Here is an 18298-nt window from a genome sequence, read left to right as displayed (position 1 = left end):
GCCGAGCACGGTCCCCCGCCCTGCGCCGTGCGGCGTTGGGTAGGCTACGACGGCACAGCCAATGGGAGTAGCTTGGGGGGGCGGGGCCAGTCAACGCGGGGCCTCATAGGGCACCAGCGAGTATGGTAAACAGATCCCGAGCGCGTGTTAGGCGCCCGCGTTGGCACGTAAGTGGAGCGGCGCGAAGGTGACCGAGCTCTCAGCTTAGTGCCTCCGGGTGCTCGGGCGCCTTCCGGCTGTGGCAAGAGCTGGCCTCACCACCTGTCCAGGCCATTCTTGCAGCCTCAGGTGACAGCGCGGGTTCCTGCTGCGAGTTTCTCTGGTCTCTGAGCTCCGTAGCGGGTTGCACTGGGTGCGCTTCAGGTGCAGGGTGGGGGCTGTGCAGTGGTCTCCCACCCGCGTGCCCACCTCGGCCAGCCCGCCTTGTTTCGGGGAAGGCACAAAGCCGTGTGTCTGGAATGCGACCCAGCAACCGGGAGGCGCTGCCACCTCCAACCGGTGCCTCTTGGTTGCCAATATAGTTTCCCTGCTTCGTTTTCTCCTAATTCCATGTGTTTTAATTTCCAGGTACCCTCCTACCGTGTGTCTGGGAACTCTAACTGCTTGTGCTGCAGGTTTGTAAGAAGTTTGACCTCCTTAAGGGGATCCAGCTGTTGGGTTTCACAGGTGGGGATTTGGGGTGAACTTGGGAACCTTGTTGGTTCTTTGCTCCATTTGGTTTACTTTGATCCTTCCTCCTATTTTTCAGGCACTGGGGTCTTATTAGTGGTCTGGGCTAAATTTCCTAAGCTAGACTTTCCCTGGCTCATTGTCATTCATGCACAGTGGCAACATCTCTTTCTGCCAAACTATGTTTGTTTTCCCATGTGTAGGGTGAAGGAGAACGCTCCAGAGGCAGGTCTGAGTGTTAGGACTCTCCATTTGGATGAGAGATGTCATATTCTTGAAGGGTGAAAGTCGTGTATGTATCCTAAGCCTGGGTTGGGCTTGCAGCCTGTTGGAAAACTTGTCCATGCTCACTTGGGCCTTCATCTGCGTGACAGGACTCAGGAGCTGGGGATGCCAGGCCTTACCTCCTTGCCAAAGGATTTGACATGCATTGATGCCAGCTTACCGGTTGTGCTGTGGATAGGTGGGTCATATTGGCAGGAGGACTGTTGAGAGGAAGCCCCTTCTCAGGAGAAGGGACAAAAGGGAGAGATGGTTCACAGGAGGAGCATCTTTAAAACTGAAGTGACAGTTTCAAGTGTTTGATTTAGCCTTGCAAGTAGTGCAGACAATGCAGAATTGTTAAAATTGTTGGCCTGAGCTCAGATGATTCAAAGGAAAAGTGAAATGGTAGTCTGGACACCTTTCTCAGAGCTAGTGCATCACTTAGGACAGGGTTTCTCAACCTCCAAACTATTGACATTTTGGACTCATGATTCTTTGTTGTGAGGGACCTGTCCTGTGCATTGTAGGAGGTGTAGCAGCATCTTTGGCTTCTATCCACCAGCAAAGTAGCCACCCTGATTCCCTGTCCCACCAGTTGTAACAATTGAGAATGTCTCCAGACATTGCAAAGTGTATCCTGGAGGGAAAAATTGCCTTTGATTGAGAACCACCCAGATAAGACTAAAAAGGGTCATTTCATGCTTCCAGAGGCCTCTCTCTCAGACCTGCCCAGGAGTAGTTGAGAGGTTTAGGGAGAGGGCAGTGTTATGCCACCTGCCGTAAACAGTAGAAGCTGTGCATATGGAGCTTTAAAGGAGTCCTCACCTGAGCACTGGGTGGCAGAGGTGAAACCTGCCAACAGAGAGAATGTAGAAATTCATGGACATTTACTGTGTCTGTAAGGATGTGTAGTGGTGACTAGTGGGGTTGGGAGTTCTGAGGAAGTTGAAGACCAGTAGTTTCTGTCTTTGGGGATCTTGCAAGACTCTGGAATATATGCACATGAAGTGACCATTGGCCACTTTTTTAGAAATGATCTAACAAGTGTAAGCTGCCTGAATGCTGGCAGAGAGGTCAGTTCATTTAACAATAAGCGACTTTTCCAAGGTGGTGCTTTACTCATCCTTACTTTTTGCTCACACATCTCTGTGTCTTGTGGGAGGAGGCCAGGTGTGTGTGTTCAGGGAATAAGTGTCTGGCTGCATTTCAAACATACATGTGTATACATCCCCCCTGCCCTTCTAGGAGTTTAATAATGATGCAGCATGGGAACCTACTATTTGTGGAATTTCTCTATAGTTGATCATTATTATCAATGACAGCCATTTATTTTTGTGCAGAGAAAGATGCTTTACTTCTGAGTCTACATTTTGCTTAGATTTAGTCCAGAATTTATGCCCTCATCTGAGTCTCAATATGGTGGACATGTAGAGAACCTGAAAAAAAAAAAATGATGATTGAGTAGGGAAAGGAAAACATCCCAAGCACCTACTATGAATTTCTGTTTCTTTGTTTTTAATTTAATCCTGCAGGAATATATCGGGAATTTCCTGCAACACTTCTTGGTCAGTTACAAGGTCTTTTAGGTGCCCTTTGTTGCCTATAGAAAAGGATTAGGAAGGGAGGTCACTTCTCCTTTCTCAAAGAGAAGTTTGGAGACGTCTATTATTGGGAAGCTCAAAACTTGGCAGGATAATTTTCCATCAAGGGCCATGGACATTGAGTCATTATCTTTGTCAGTTGAAACAAGAGCTGTGTGCAAAATTAGACTGGAATATTTAGCTAAAGAGTTGTCTTGATCTGACAACTGGAAATAGTTCCAGCATTCCTGTTAAATAACAGTCGAGACTTGGGGAAAGCCAGTGCAAGTGGGGAGCTCAGGGTCTGGTTTCTTCCAGAATTATACATGTGGGAGGGGTGAAGCCAGGGAGACAGTTTGAGAGAAGGGAGGGTGGCGCATCCCAGGACTTAAGGACAGAGGGAATGTAGACCTCAAGTCACAGCCTAAGAGAATGTATACAGGTAGAATTTATAGACTAAGTGGATGCAGGGCTGAGATTTCTAGTTGAGGAGAGAAGCTGGGTGATGGTGACTGTAGAGGGTACAGAAAGAGCAGGAGCAGGTTTGGGGGAGATGGTGATGTTAGTGTTAGACATGATGGAGCTGAGGTACCTGTGGGTCTGTTTTTTTCCTATTCTTGTTTATTAAGATATAATTGGCATGCAGTAAATTTTCCCTTTTTAATATGTAGCCCCACACAGTTAGATGGATGCATATAGTAACATAACCCGTCACAATCAAGGTGTAAAACAGTTCCATCACCCTCCAGCATAGAGCATCTTTGTAGTTAACTGAGAGATTTGAATGAGACTATATGGCACAGACGTGTGTATCTTGTTTTTGTTCTAGAATTGCTTTAAGTGGGTAAGAGGGCCTGCTGGCTTGAGAAGAGGGAGGCAAGCCTTTTTCTTAGGTAGCCTGTGGAAAGGCAGAAGCAGCAGTGTGCAGAGCAGGGAGTCAAGAGGGCCTAGGGCCAGTCATGCTGTGGAACAGTGAAGGAGGAGGAGGCCAGAGAGAGTGGACAAGGGAGAGTTTCTGGGTCTGTGGAGCTGGTAGGAAACTCTGTGAAAGGTGTTGACAGAGGCCGGCTGAAGCGACCTACTAGCCTGGACCATCAGTTGTCACAGAGGGCAGCTTGGGGAGCAGGAGAGACAAGTGCACCATCTTTGGAAGTTGTTAGCAGTGAAGGAGAAAGTCAGCAGAAGTTGTTTGGTGCAGGAGAGCTGAGAATGGGTTTGTGGGCTTGAGGGGGAAAAGGCTTTTGTGGAAGATGAAATTGAGGGCAGAAGAATACATAGCTCTTAGAGATGGGTTAGGGAGGAGAACGTGTGGGAAGGACCAGGAATTTGAGGATATTCACATTTAATCGCCTCTATTTTTTTGGGCGGGGAAACAGGTCTGCTATAGAAGGAATAACAGAAAGCCAGACCAGTTTCTGTCATAGGTGTCTCAGGGTCCTGCCTCTGCCATCCTTTGAGGAGCTGGTTGCTCCTGATAGAGGCAAAAGTATGTGTAGAGGGGAGGCAGCTCTACAGCTCAGGGTTTCCCCTCTCTACCTCTGTGCTACTCACTGGATTCTCCCAGGCTTATTTCCTGAGCATGGCCACTCCACTTTTCCACCTCTCCATCTTTGTGAAACGTCTGGGGAGTCTCCCCCTGATATAGGTATATTCATAGAATATACTAATTCTTTTGAGCATTATCCTTTGCAGACTCTGTTAAATCCATGTTTCCAGGACTATCCCTGTGTGTCTCCTTGTCAATTCTCTGTGCTCTAGGAGTAAACAGCTTCTTCTGAATCCCTGGAAATTAGAGATCATCCTAGGTCAAGTGCCATATTTTACACATGGGGGGTGTAGGACATGCAGACCTGAGGAGAACTGATGTGCCTGTGTATAACTTGATGAGCTGGGCCTGGAATCCCTGGCAAGCCTCATCCCAATCTGTGTATTGTCCAGAGCTAGAGGACCTGGTAGCAGTGTCCCTACCATCTACTGGGCTGGATGAGAGGTCCAAGGGACTGTTCATATGAAAAGAAATGTCAAAGTCCAGAGCCTGGGGTTGGTCCCACTGTTTGTTCTTTGTCTGGCACAATTTTTGCTTGGCACTGATTCTGGCTCAGAGGAGGGTGAAGGAAAGAACAGGTTGCCTGGTAAGCTGAAGGTGGTTACTGTTTGACAGGTGCTTGAGCAAACAGCTCAGATCTTTCTAAGATTGAGAAGAAACTCGCTGACTCTTGCTCCCTAGGGTGTTTACAACTGACACTTGGCCCAGCAAAGGGTGGAAGCTATGCCACAGCCAGGTTAGCTGTATGGCCCACTCATGCCTCCTTGAAGCATGGTTGATAGGCCAAGGCAGACTTGCCCTCTGAGGAGCAGGATCTTTCTCCTCCCCGTCCTTTCCTCTCACTCTTCATATAGACAAGGAATTGGGGCAAAATAGAGAGGTGTATTTGTGTCCAGCTTGTGAACAGCTCATGAAGCTGGCATGGATACTTCCCAGCGTGGCTCCTGTAAAAATCTCTTTAGACAAAGGATGTTGCTATTGCCATGTATGTAGCTGTGCATACCGAGGGGTTTCAGGGTGATCACCAACAGAAAGGACATTTCCTTGTGTTCAGCAACCCTGTTGTAAGGAGCATGGGCAGGTATTTATGTCTGCCCCGTTTCTAAGGCACTTCAGGCCAGCTGCCAGCCCTCTGCTGATGCTGTCTCATACCACAGTGCCAAATAAACCACACGATCCTCAAGAGAGGGTGAGCCCTGCCTGCCTCCCTGACTTAGACTGGATCCTGTACCGGGAACGTGGAGCTAGGGATATAAATAAAGGGATTACCAGGCTGATCTCATCCATGTTCAGGCTGAATCTCATTCCAGAGTGTCTGTGTGGTTGAATTTATACATTTTATCTATTTATAAGTAAAATTATTATCTTTTGACACAAAGACTCTGTCTAAGTTGCCCAGGCCAGCCTTGAACTTCTAATCCTCCTGCCTTAGACTTCCAAATAGCTGGGATTATGGTGTGTGCCATTGCACCTGGCTTGTTGCAATAATATTAATAATATCAGCTAAGGATTTTTTTGTGTTTTTGGTGCTGGGGATTAAACCTAGGGCCCCGACATTGCTAGATAAGTACTGTATTGAGCTATATCCCAGCCCTTTTTAAACAGTGGGGGAGGACACTCAGTTCTCTGTTGCCTGGCTGTGCCTTGGGATTCTGGCCCACTGAGGTATTGGTCCCTCTCTGGGAAATCATTGGAGGCTAGAACTTCACTTTCTGCTACTTTTACACCTCCCTCCCCTGGTAAGGATATCTTAATTGCCCAGTGTGTGGAGAATGGAGGGCTTGCAGTCTGGGACTTCAAAACCATATTCTTTTGCTTGTTTACACCTCTAAACTAATAAACAAGTTGTCTGAGCCATAATAGATTCAGGACCTAGCTTTACTTTTTACAAGTTGTGTGACATTGAACACATTCTTAACTTCTCTGTCTTTGCTCTCTCAGCTACTGTGTTGGTCAGCTTTCCATCACTGTGACAAATTACTTGAGAAAATCAACTTAAAGGAGAAAAGATTTATTTTGGCTCATGGTTTTAGAGGTTTCAGGCATGGTCACTTGGCTCTATTGTTCTGGGCCTGAGGTGAGACATGGCATGAGGTGAGGAAAGGCATCACAGAGGAAGGCTGCTCTCCTTTTGGCATCAGGAAGCAGAGTGAGAGATTGATGAGGACGAGGTATACCTTTCCAGGGCACATTGCCAGTGACCTACATCCTCTGACTAGGTCCAGCCTCCTACAGTTTCACCACTTCCCAATAATCCGTTCAATTATGAACACATCAGTGGATGAATCCATTGATGAGATCAGAGCCTTCATGATCCAATTAGTTCCCAAAAGCTGCACCTATGAACATTGCTGCCTGGGGGACCAAGCTTTCAACACATGAAACTTAGATCTAAACCATAACAGCTACAAAATGGGCACTGTACCTACCTTTTAAAAATGATTGAGTTAACACATCCCTGCTTAAGTAGAACACTTAGCACAGAGCCCAGCATGTACTAAATGCTCAGAAAAGCAGTGGTAGTTACCATCATCATGTTGTGCTAGTTCTACTTCTCACAAAATCATTTGGGGAACTGATTAAATTAATTGAAGGAGAGTGTCTGAATAATTGCTGTTCCACAAGCCCTGTGTGTGTTAGCACAAGAGTATATAATTTTTGCCTAGGTGCAGTGGCTCATACCTGTAACCCAAGCAGCTCGGGAGGCTGAGGCAGGAAGATTGGAAGTTCAAAGCCAGCCTCAGCAACTTAGCGAAGCACTAAGCAACTCAGTGTATTTTAAAAGATAAAATAGGGCTGGGGAGTATCTCAGTGGTCGAGTTCCCCTGAGTTCAAACCCTGGGTCCAAAAAAAAAAAGAGTTTATAATTTTCAAGCACTTTAAAGAAAAAGCCCAGTATCTGGAAGCAACTTCAAGGGAACATGAAGTCTTTAGTATAGAAGACAATTTGAGGTCCAGAAACTCCTTTCCTTCCAAGGCAGGACTCCACAAGACCATCCAGAAAAAAGGCTGTGGTGACCATGTGTTGACCATGCTGAGCAGCCCTGTGTACCTACCTCTCATCCACAGCAGACAGATCAGCCTGTGTGGCTCACCAGGAGGCCACTCCTGCCCTGCAGACAGGGCTGTGCAGGCCTTGGGGTGGAGGCAGCAGTGAGCCTCCCATCTGCCTGCCCGTCTGCTTGTGTGTCTCTTCTAGCCAACGCCCCACGTTTCGTGGATGTGCCCATACCCAGCACTTGCCCAGCCAGGGGCTCTTGTTAGGAATTCTATGAAAGCATAGGAATGAAGGGATGATTACATGGTAGATGAATTTATATGAGCTCAAACTGTGGACTGACAATGGCACTTGTCTGTCAAAATGAGAGGAGGGAATGCAGGTGGTCTCAGTTATGGCTGGGAGTCCCCTGAAGTGGCAAGAGGAAGGAGAAGAGCTGTTCAGGAAGTTGGCACCCAATACCCCCTCACATACCCCAGGCATGACTCCCTTTAAAAAAACTTTTTTGGGGGGGCACTATTTATAAATGGACAGAATGCCTTTATTTAATTTATTTATTTATTATGTGGTGCTTAGGACTGAACCCAGTGCCTCACACTTGCTGCCACTGAGCGACAACCCTGGCAGCATGACCCCTTTATAAGCAGCACTTAGGGGCCACTTTGCCATGGATAACCCAGAAAAAGCAGGTCTAGCCTGGAGCCTTAGGCTATAGTGGGGTGAGCCTGTTTCTTGGGGTCAGAAGCAGAGCTTAAAAGGGGATCTTTGCTCCAATACCAGCCTGCTGTGGTTTACTGTGGCTGCTCCAATATGACTCGAGTGACTTCCAGATTTCCAGGGGTAGAGCTGGAGCTGTGGCGCAGAGGAAGAGTGAGTGCTTATCTAGCATGTGTGAGGCACTGGATTTGATTCTCAGCACCATATATAAATAAATAAAAAATAAAGGTCCAGATTTCCTGGGATAATTGTGGTTATAGTTTACACTATTGTGTTAGGAGTTGACTGACTTTGTCTTTAAGGGCCTGATAGTGAATATTTGGGGTTTTGTAGACTTTCGTTCTCTCTGGCAACTACTCCACTCTCCTATTGTAGCAAAAGCAAAACAACAAAAAACTCAAACAAACAAACAAACCCAGCAGTCATAGACACACAAGTGAGTGAATGAACATAGTCAATATGTAAACGAATGTGCTGGCTGTGTTCTAATTGTTCTAATAGAACTTTATTTACAAAAATAGGCAGCAGGGCCAGATTTGGCTCTAGGACCCTGGTTTGCCCTCTTCCTGCCTAGAAGGATGCTAGTAATGTTACCTGACTTTATTTCTGGTTCAGCAAATGTGATTATTGTACATAATGCTTAATTCTGGATTTTTTTGGGAGAGGGTGTAAGCACCCATTGATTATTCTGTCTTTTAGCACTTGGGCCAGTATTAGGGAAGGGCTGTGTCAAGTGGTTTTCCAAGCATTTCTGAGAAGGGCAGTTGACCCTCATTCCCCAAAGTGGGATGACCATGTTCCATCTGCCTGTCAGTCTATCAAGGGCAGTTGTCTTCTGATGGACAGTGGCTAACCAGGAGCATATAGAGGCATTATTTATAGCATTCTGATCTGTCACCTTCACCTTCTGCGAGTTCTGCCCTGAACAAGCACTAGAGGGATGTGGGAAAGTTTTTTTAAAATTGCAATTTGTATACTTGCTTTTTTTAAAAAAAATAAACAGAATATATATAAGATTATTATTATTATTATTTTTTAAATACCTTTATTTATCTTTATGTGGTGCTGAGGGTTGAACCCAGTGCCTCACACATGCTAGGCAGGCACTCCTCCACTGAGCTATAGCCCCAGCGCCTATAAGATTATTTTTTAAATATAATTTTAATATTGCAAAGGTAAAGCATAAATTTTCTGTAGAAAATTTTAGAAACTATTAAGGAAATAAATAATTTCAAATGAATCTGTTGTCCTACCAGTCAGAGAAAACTACATGCTTTTAATGTTTTATTGTTTTGTGATCTTTTTTCATGTGGGGACATGTGTTATTCTTTCTTATTTGCCATAAGTACCTTTCCCAGTGTCATTTAAATGGCTGTATCTGTGGATGTACCAGTATTCACCTAACGCATCTTAGACCATGTGGGGATTTACATTCTTGTACTTGAAATAATCACATACATCCATTTTTAAGGTAATGCAATTTGAGAGGCTGGGGGAGGATTCTTGGATTGTTATCAGTCAGGATGGCCTGGGGAGGAGATGGGGACAGGGGGTTTCTGGTGTGGGGCATGGGGGAGGTGGTGTATGACTGCCAGAGGCCTGTCTTCATCATGAAGCATGGACTCACCAGGCCTGGCTGGGGCTGGCAAGGCAGACAGGCCATTTTCCACTTTCTCTTCCTCTGGGTTCTTTTCATGGTATTTTGTTGCCTTTGAAGATGGATAGAGCCTTAGGATATTTCTGACCTTTCTGACAGAGGCCCTGAGGCCAGATCTCACTAGGCAGAAACCTGGAGTAGCTGAGAGGTTTGAGTGATGGTCCCTGGTCTGTAATGTAAAAGGCTTAGGCAAAGGACAGATCTATCCAAGTTCATGGATTTGGGCTCGGAAATTTCCCAACACATTCATTTTCTGAGTCCTTGCAGGAAACAGTCAACTGGTGTGTCCTTTTTCTCAGAGAAAGAAGGAAAAAAATCTCAAAAAGATATATGAGAACTTTTCAGGGTCCCTTAAAGGTAGAAATCGAGATGTCTGTGCTCTAAGTACAAATACGGTTTTCAGCTGGGAAGAAGCAGAAGGTCATTGGCTAACCACTTATGGTGCCTCCTCAAGGTCACTAAATAGGCCTTGCCTTAGTCTGCTTCAGGTGGCAGCTTTTGAGAGCCTTTGGGCTATTGTTTTTAAGCTCAGGCACTTCTGATTTCCTTTTTCAGGTTCTTGAAGGGATAGTGGGGAAAAGGAGGGTAACTTAAGGTTTCTACTTAAGGGGAAAGCCACACTTGGGGAGGGAGGTAAGATGGTGGAGACTTTAAGGAGGGATCTCTGGAGACTTCCTGCCTGTTCTCTGGCACTGACCTCTCCTCTGCTTCCAGGACTGGGGTTCTAGTAAGTTCTAGTAAGTTTTGAGAACCAGCAGTGTTGTAGCATACCTGCTAGAAATGCAGGTTCCCCATCCCCGTCCCAGACTTAGGAAATCAGAAGTTTTGGGGTGTGGCCCAGCAGAGTGTGTGTGTGTGTGTGTTTGTGTGTTTTTGGTTTGTTTTTTGTTTTAAACACATCCACCGGGTGAATCTGATAGAGACTAAAGCTCCAGGGCTACTGCCTCACACCAGCAGCTCTGCGGAGGCCTTAGTTCTACTTAGTTTAAGTAGAGTCAGAGCTATGAGCCAGTTCTGCAGATGGCAGGCTTTCTCCAACCTGGAGAGACCAGCTGAGTTCATTTCATTTAACAGGTGTTTATCACCTATGGGCCCCAGCGCTGTGCTTGATGCTGGAGAGACAGGGAAGATGGAAAAAGGACTGTGGTTCTTGTCTTGTGGTTGTCAGTCTAGTGTGCATGGAGGGGGATAGATTCACAGGCAGATTCAGAGCATGGTGGTGGCTGCAATGCCATGTGGGGCACAGGGTGCTGGGGACAGCCTCTGGAGGAGCTGACAGTTGAGCTCACAGTCCTGTGATGAGGGGAATAAGTGCACTTGTGAGCATGGAGGGAGCCTCCTGGGTCCTAGGAATAGGTTGGAACACACACTCAGTGGAGGGAAGTGTGAAGGGGAGGTGGGGGGGCGGCTGGGTCAGGAAGGTTCTTTCAGCCTCTTAGAAATCTCAGAGAAGCCATGAGGCTTGGGGGCTGGGGTTGGGGCCAGCAGTATGAGTGCACTGGGGGAAAGGAAGGTGGGGGGTGGGTAGAGCTGAAGGTAGAGGCTGTTGGGTGGCCCAGGTGGGAACATGCAGGTGGATTGGGGCAGGTGAGGAGGGTTGGAAAGCAGCGGGTGGTAGTGGTGGCATGCCTCAGGATGAGGAGGAGCCCTAGACAGTGGGGTAGGGGTGATGAGGGTAGCTTTGGACATGTTGAATTTGCCGTGTCTGTGGGATGTTGGGTGATGTGGGAGCAGCAGAGGGCTGGATGTAGCCTGTTTCAAGGGAGGTGTCTCAGTACGGGCTCTGCCCTTCTTCTCCCACCTCCCAGGACAGAGGGCTTCCTGTGCAGTTGGCACTAGGTTGTTATACCAGCCATTCCAAGGCTGTGGTGGCAGCTGTGACTAGGAAGGAACTGAAGGAGGTGGGCCCTGGATTTTGGAGGTTAAAGGTACCACTGTTTTGCTTGCGTGGGAGCTGGTCTGCAATGCTGTGTAGGCATAAAGGGGATTGAACAGCTGCTTAGTAAATTGATTTTTTTAAAAAAATGTTTATTTAGTTGTAGATGAACACACAGTCTCTTCATTTATTTTTATGTGGTGCTGAGGATTGAACCTAGCCTAGTGCCTCACACCTACGAGGCAAGCATTTTACCACTGAGCTACAGCCTCAGCCCTCGGAAATTCTTAACACACCATCCTCAGCTTGCTGTCACTTCATGAGAGGAGACAGGTGACAGATGGTACAATCTGGCTGTGAAGGGGAAAACTGGAGGTTCATGTAGGAACCCCTGCTAGCATGAATTCCTTCTACATGTGGGTGCTGAGTGGATGCGTGTGTGATGTGTCCATTTGCTTTATCCTCATCAGGCTTGCTCTTTTGTTTATTTTTAAAAAGAGGGGCTGGGGATATAGCTCAGTTGTTAGAGTGCTTGCCTCACATGTACAGGGTTCAATCCCCAGCACCAAAAAAATAAAAAATCAGTAAATAAGAAGAATACGACTCAAATTCTTTTTGGCCCATCTTACTATAATGGCCAGGTAAGCATCCCTAGGGGTTTTCAGTTCTGGTGACTAGATTTGAAAGTTCCGTGTTCTGTGTAACTTTCAGCTGGAGCCTGCTCTCCAGCATGGCTGAGTGGACTTTTTGGAAGCTCTTTAGGAGGGTCAGAGAGCAAAGGTCAATGGGAAGATATCCTCATGGAGCTTGGGGACTCTCATGACCGTGCAAGCCACCTTGTGCTTTCTCAATTCCTGTCCCCAAGGAATAGGAAACTGCATTTATTCCAGTTCTCTTTCTCTCTAGAGAATATCTTTGTTTATTTGCTTAATAGCAGTTTAGTACAGTAGGGCCAGAAAAGGGCCTGACCCCTCTCCTCCTGAGAAGGGATGAAGAGGCCGAGTCACACAGCTGGTGGTGACAGAGCTGGGGCCCATGTCCAGGCTCTGAGAGCAGTCTTTTCTACTTGGGCAGGTATTTCTGGTGCATCTGCTTCTGATCCTGGCATATTAGCACCAGCTGGCCTCTGGCATCTCCCTGGAGTCTGCCCATTATAGATGTGCCTACATGCCACTGCACTCTGGGTGCCCCAGGCTGGGGCACGTTCGTCCCAGGGCCTGCAGGGACTAGCCGGAGTAGCAGGAGGTGTTAGTGAAAGAACAACAGAGTTGACTTTTCTTTTTCTATAGTTCCTAGCTAGTGGGCATTCCCAAATGTGAGCCCATCCTCCACCCCTACCACGCAGTTTGTGACCACCCAGAACTTTCAGCTTCCCCTACTCAGAGGTGAGTGGCTAGGCACTGAGGCTTCCTGAGCTGCAATGCTCCATTTTGGGGGTTCTCATTGGTGAGGTCCCAAAAATCACTACAGGGACCAGCAGGTTGCAATGGGCAGGGGGACTGTTGGTCCCAGTGAGGGTCTTGATGCTTGTGGATGAAATCATGGTGCTTCTGTATTAAATGTGTTTGGGGGGCTTTTCTTTTCTTTTCTTTTTTCTTTTTTTAATTTAAAGTGTGTTGAACATGCATGCCCCAGAGTTGCTGATTCTCTAGGCATTCCTAGAGGGGTTTGTGACAACAATTCAGGATGGTTGAATTATGGGTCATATTGGGATTGTGGTCAATTAGAAATAGGATTTTTGAGACCCAATTTTTAAAAACCAGAGGTGAGAAAAATTATGGAAAGATCTATCCTTCTGGTAGTTTTCCCCTTGCTTCTTTGAGGGCAGTGTCTCCCTTGCAGAAAACTTCCTATGTTGATAAGGGTGTGAGTGGTTGGCTCACTTTGTACTGTGAGGGAGGTTGGGGTGTAATCCTGCATGGTAGGTAAAAAATGTTTGCCGAAGGTGGGTGGGTAGGGGCTGGCTGTGGTGGTTATGAGATCCGTGTGTTAATCTCACAAATCACTGATTGTGTTTATTAGTGATGTCTGTTGATTGTGAGAAAAACAAGTTTTGCCTCACAGTACTCATGCAAAGAACTTTCTTTCCATTGGTGCTGGCCCTAGGGCCATTATCTAGGGTGAGACTTGGCACTGATTGGAAGTTCCCTGGGAATGTGAGATGCAGCCATAAAGATAGGAAGAAAAACATAACAATTTTTTTTTTGTATTGGGAATTGAGCCCAGGGGTACTTAACCACTGAGCCACATCCTCAGCCCTTTTTATTTTTTATTTTGAAACAGGGTCTCACGAAATTACTGAGGCTGGCCTTGAATTTGCGATCCTTGTGCCTCAGCCTCCCAAATCACTGGAATTACAGTGCCACCACTCCCAGATTAAATATTTTTTTTAATTTTGAAAGTAGGCTATGTGAACCAAAATTAAAAGGTTAGGAAGATACAGAAAGAGACAATTTTTCATAGTTCCCAAATAGAGGTGTAATTTCAGCTTGCAACAGACTTCGGTTTTGTCGACAAGTTAGAAACCAGAAGAATTAGGACTCTGTTGGGTCCCGGATTCACCCTTACTGCTGGTGTGGGACCTTGAGTGGCTTTTTAAAGTTGAACTTCCATTAGTAGGCCAGGCTGGCTACATTGGCCAAAAAGTTCGCTTACCGTATTCACTGTGGTAAAACTTTAGTATGTGGTTATGTCAACCTGGGTGGAAAAGTTAGGCAGAAAGAGTTTGAAGTCTGAAAACAAAGTTTAAATTTTTAAGATAGGTCTTAGGAGCATGTTCTAAGGAAGACTGGATGTCAGGTAGTAGGTGGGGTGAGGTTTGGCATTATCAGGTCTCCCCACAGGGCAATGCCTGTCCTGGTTGTCCAGGTTGATTAAAGGTGAGCCAGAGGAAGGCCTGTTTCTGAGGACTTGTACCTGGTGGATGGTCCTGAGGCCACTGACAGGATCCTTCTGAACAGATATGACTGGGGCCTCTGCTTCTGCTACCACGTGTCCCTGATATCTCTTTCAAGAACCTTCTCCCTCTCTGGGGTCTAGAGGGCCCTGGTGGGTGCTTCTACCCCTAAGGGTGGGAACTGAAGTGCATCTGTGTGTCAGGGGTGGAACCCTGGACTGCCAGGTGAAAGCTGGCCCCAGGCCACTTGAGTCATGATTGCACACTATCTTCCCCGTCTTAGACATTTGGTCTGTGGGGATTACCCTTGTCTATTGCCTTCATTGCAGGAGTGTAGAGCAGAGCCCAGTGTGTGACATGGCACCCAGTGATGGGTTGGGCCAGCTCCCATCCCTGTCTCACACCTTTTTCAGTGGTCACCTCCAAACCTCCCTGGCTTGGATTAGAATGTGAGTGGTTACTTGTGTCTGAGTCATGTCCTGTCCCTGTGAGTTGGTGGGCCACGCGTTTGGAGAGGCAGCATGGTGTGGTCCCAGAGCAGGCCAGGGCTGGGTTGGGCCCCAGGGCTACTATTGAGGAGCTGTGTGACCTTGGCCAGTTAATTAACTGCTCTGGTTTGGTTTTCTCACTTATAAACTGGGGTCAGTAATAACCATGTCATCGACTGTTTATAAGATGTTACATGGTAGCAGCCCCCACTCATAGGGAAGGTGTAAGCTAAGCATGTTATGGCAGCTCATCCCCGTGTGCCCAGGGCCTGGGCAGTAGTGGGTTTCTCTGATTATCACGACAGTTCTTAGGAGCAGAGCTGATCCCTGCAGGGATCTCTGGAGTGACCAGGGCTGCTCCCTGGGAAAGGAAGGGAGGAGGGAGCTGTGTTCAGCTGTCCCTGGAATTCTGGTTAGGGAGCCTTGTCATTGTCCTTGCACAGTCTCCCCACCTGTCTGCTGTCAATGTGACGAGAGGATGGAACTCCAGGCCCCCCTCATCCTGTCCCTCCCTCCTCAGCCTGCCCCTGTTTGTTCATGCAGCTCTCCTGCCTGAAGTGCCATCCACACCCTTCTCTGCCTCTGACTTGCTGTCTCTGGGCCTTGCAGCCGCTCCTGCCACCTCTGCTCACCTGGCCAGACAGGTCCCCCTCCTCTCCTAGCCAGGGCTCCCTGGATGCTGCAGTGGGCTGTCCTGCTGTTCTTTTCCTGCAGCGTCCTCCTGCCCTGCCATCCCTGGGTTACCAGGACTTATCTGAGACCCCAGCCTGGAGCCCCTGGAGTAGTCAGTGACACACCAGGCTGTACCTGACTTCACTCCGCCTAGCAGTTTTCAGTGTCTCTGACTCTGACCTACGTTGAGAAACAGTAGACAGAAGAGGGAGAGAGCTGGACACACACAACCAGCAGAATCCGTTTCTGTGACAGGCTCCTGAGGGGTTTCCTGGTGCTCCCTCCCACGCTGGGCCATTTTGTTCTTAATGTGCCGTGGGTCTGGTCTGCAGTTTGGAAACATTGGCTTGGTAACTCGGCGAGGCCCAGGGGGCTTGATGGAGGTGGGGGTCAGGGAGGGCTCTGTACTTTCCTCAGCCTGGGTGTCTGTCAGAGACTTTATTGGAATAAGTAAGAGTGCTTGGGACAGGACAGGCACCCCTAAGCCACTAAGTGTTGGGACACAGCTATTGTGAGGGGACTACTCTGGAAGTGGGATGCCCTCCTCCAGTATGAAGTTTTGGTCTGGAGGAGAGAGCACTAAACTAGGAGTCAGCACACAGTTCAAGTCCTGTCACTTGATCTCTCTGAGCAGTTACTTCACCTCTCTGTGCCTTGGGATTTTCACAGGGTGTCGAGGCCCAGGTGAGGAAACGTGGCAGGTGAGCACAAGACGGTCAACTCAACAGTTGTTAATTCTGCTCAGCACTATGGAGAATTGGGAGTCACCAAAGTCTACCTTGAGCCCTGGGCCTTTTATTTCCCTCTGTCAGCTTTTATCAGAAGGGAAAATCTGTGAAAACAACAACAACAAAAAAAAAAACCCACACACAACCAGCTGCCTTCTGCCCAGAGTTGGGTGTGGAGCTGGTCAGTGAGGTGTAGCCTGTGTGAGGTGTGGCACCCTGTCCCTGACTTGGCCTTCTCTCTTCCAGCCCTGAAGGAAGGCTGCCATGTTGGGGGATGCCATAATGGTGGCCAAAGGCCTTGCCAAGCTGACCCAGGCGGCCATGGAAACCCACCTGCAGCACTTGGGCCTTGGTGGGGAGCTCATCATGGCAGCCAGAGCTCTGCAGTCCACAGCTGTGGAGCAGATTGGCATGGTCTTGGGGAAGGTGCAGGTAAGGAGGCTATCCCAGCAATGTGGGGAGCGCTGATGGGAAGAGGGCCAGGCCTGGAGCTCCTGGTGACGCCTGGGGTGTAATCAGGACACAGACACTTGGGGACTAGTCTTGTGCACAGGGCTTGAGAGCCCAGTGGCCAGCATGTCCTGCTGTCCCAGGGCAGGGCCCCTTTGTGAGGGTGTGGTCACTTAGTAGCAAAATGCCATTGACTGGGCTAGAGTTGTGGCTCAGTGGTAGAGCACTTGCCTGGCACATGTGAGGCGCTGGGTTCGAACCTCAGCACCACATAAAAATGAATAAATAAAATAAGTGTACTGTGTCCATCTACAACTAAAAAAGTATTTTAAAAAATGCCATTGACTGGGAGGCTTAATTAGCAAATATTTATTTCTCAGAGTTTTGAGGCCGGAAAGGCCAAGATCAAGGCGCTGGTGAATTCAGTGTCCAAAGACCTGTTTCCTAATTCGTGGTTGGCGCCTTGCTGTGTCCTTACATGGCAGATGGAGGGCCAGGAGCTCTCTGGGGTCTTTTTTATGAGGACCCTAGTCCAGTTCATGAGGCACCCTCATGACCTAATCATCTCCCAAAGGCCCCTCCTCCTAATGTAGCACCCGGGGGTTAGGTTTCAGCAGGGGATTTGGGGGCATACACATGCAGTACATGGCAGGGCCCCGGTGTTGACTGGCGTGGCTCAGTCTTTGAAGGCTCTTCCTGCTGAGCCTCCTGAGCTTCAGCTAAGAGCTGACCTCCATTTTATCCTTTCTTTTGCTGAACACCTCTGGGCACCTGACTTGGGGGCGCCACTCTTTTCCAAGATGGCGGCTGGCACAGCCCTGCTGAGGGCAGCTTCGTCTTTGGCCTCCATCTTGTCCCCCTTTCTGGGGGGGGGGGGCGGAGGTGGAGAGAAGCCTCTGCATCTTCCATCTAAGACATGGTTTTTAAGCAAAATTGAGTGCTGCGGAGTGTAGACAGGCCTACCCAGGCAGGGCATTGCCCACTGTGGTGTCCCTCTGTTCCTGATAACCTGAGGGTCTGAGGAAGCTGTGTGTATCTGTAGTTGTTGCAGTGGCCGCCTGGCTCCTCATTCCTTCCGTTTCTGACCTGTGACTGGCTGACCTCTGAACAAAGGTCACCATGCTTCTCTGGCCGTGAGGTTGTCATAGTTCCCAGGACTCTGCTCAGTCTTAGGCGTGGGATTCCCAGCGCCTCTTCTGCTGGGGTTAATGGTGGTACAGTGTCTCTTTTGCCCTACACATAGACCTTTAACTTTTAAGTGTCCCTCATTATGTCCTGGGATGGGGCCAGGCGTGGATGCTTACCCCATTTTCTCAGAAGAGAAAACTGAATCTAAGCAGTTTGTCACCAGACCCATGATAAAGTGACAGGGCCTGAATCCTTGCGCTGCCCCCAGTCAAGATCCCTGTTGTTGCCTGCCTTCTGCTGACACTGGGCTGTGGCCCCAGCTGTCTTGCTCGATGCCTTCTGTGGCAAGGAACCCTCGCCTTTCTGTTGACTGATCTGCCTGTGGAACCCTCGGAGTTCCAAGTGAGGTTGCCCTAGCTCCCTGGGCCCACCCAGAAGTGAGATAGTGTGCTAGACCTGGGCAGGCCTTCTCCACCAGCGCCAGAAGGGCCTCTGCCCAGGATCACTCCCCTCCCATAAGCCTGAGCCCCTGTGTTTGGGAGAGGAAGGGCCATCCCCCAGAACAGCTCCTGGGGTAGGAGCGAGTAACCATTCACCACTGTGAAGGAGGTACCTGAGGAGGATGACTG

General features: G+C 48.3%; 1 protein-coding gene across 4 annotated transcripts in view; it reads left to right on the top strand.

The window, feature by feature from the left end:
• The first annotated feature begins 130 nt into the window (after positions 1–130).
• Coq8a (coenzyme Q8A) overlaps positions 131–18298 on the top strand; it is a 35925-nt gene continuing 17757 nt past the window's right edge. The window contains exons 1-3 of one of the 4 annotated variants that reach the window (XM_076832319.1): positions 131–288; positions 568–614; positions 16338–16523. In XM_076832319.1, coding sequence (XP_076688434.1) covers positions 16356–16523 — 168 coding nt within the window. In that variant the 5' untranslated portion in view covers positions 131–288; positions 568–614; positions 16338–16355. Of the gene's footprint in view, positions 353–567; positions 615–16337; positions 16524–18298 lie in introns of all 4 variants that reach the window. The other 3 variants (XM_076832320.1, XM_076832322.1, XM_076832323.1) reach the window with 3 other exon arrangements.

This window comes from Callospermophilus lateralis, chromosome 13 (genome assembly GCF_048772815.1).
Source record: "Callospermophilus lateralis isolate mCalLat2 chromosome 13, mCalLat2.hap1, whole genome shotgun sequence".
Taxonomy (NCBI): Eukaryota; Metazoa; Chordata; class Mammalia; order Rodentia; family Sciuridae; genus Callospermophilus; species Callospermophilus lateralis.
The sequence above is the reverse complement of the archived record's forward strand: the minus strand, read 5'-3'. Positions and strand labels throughout refer to the sequence as shown.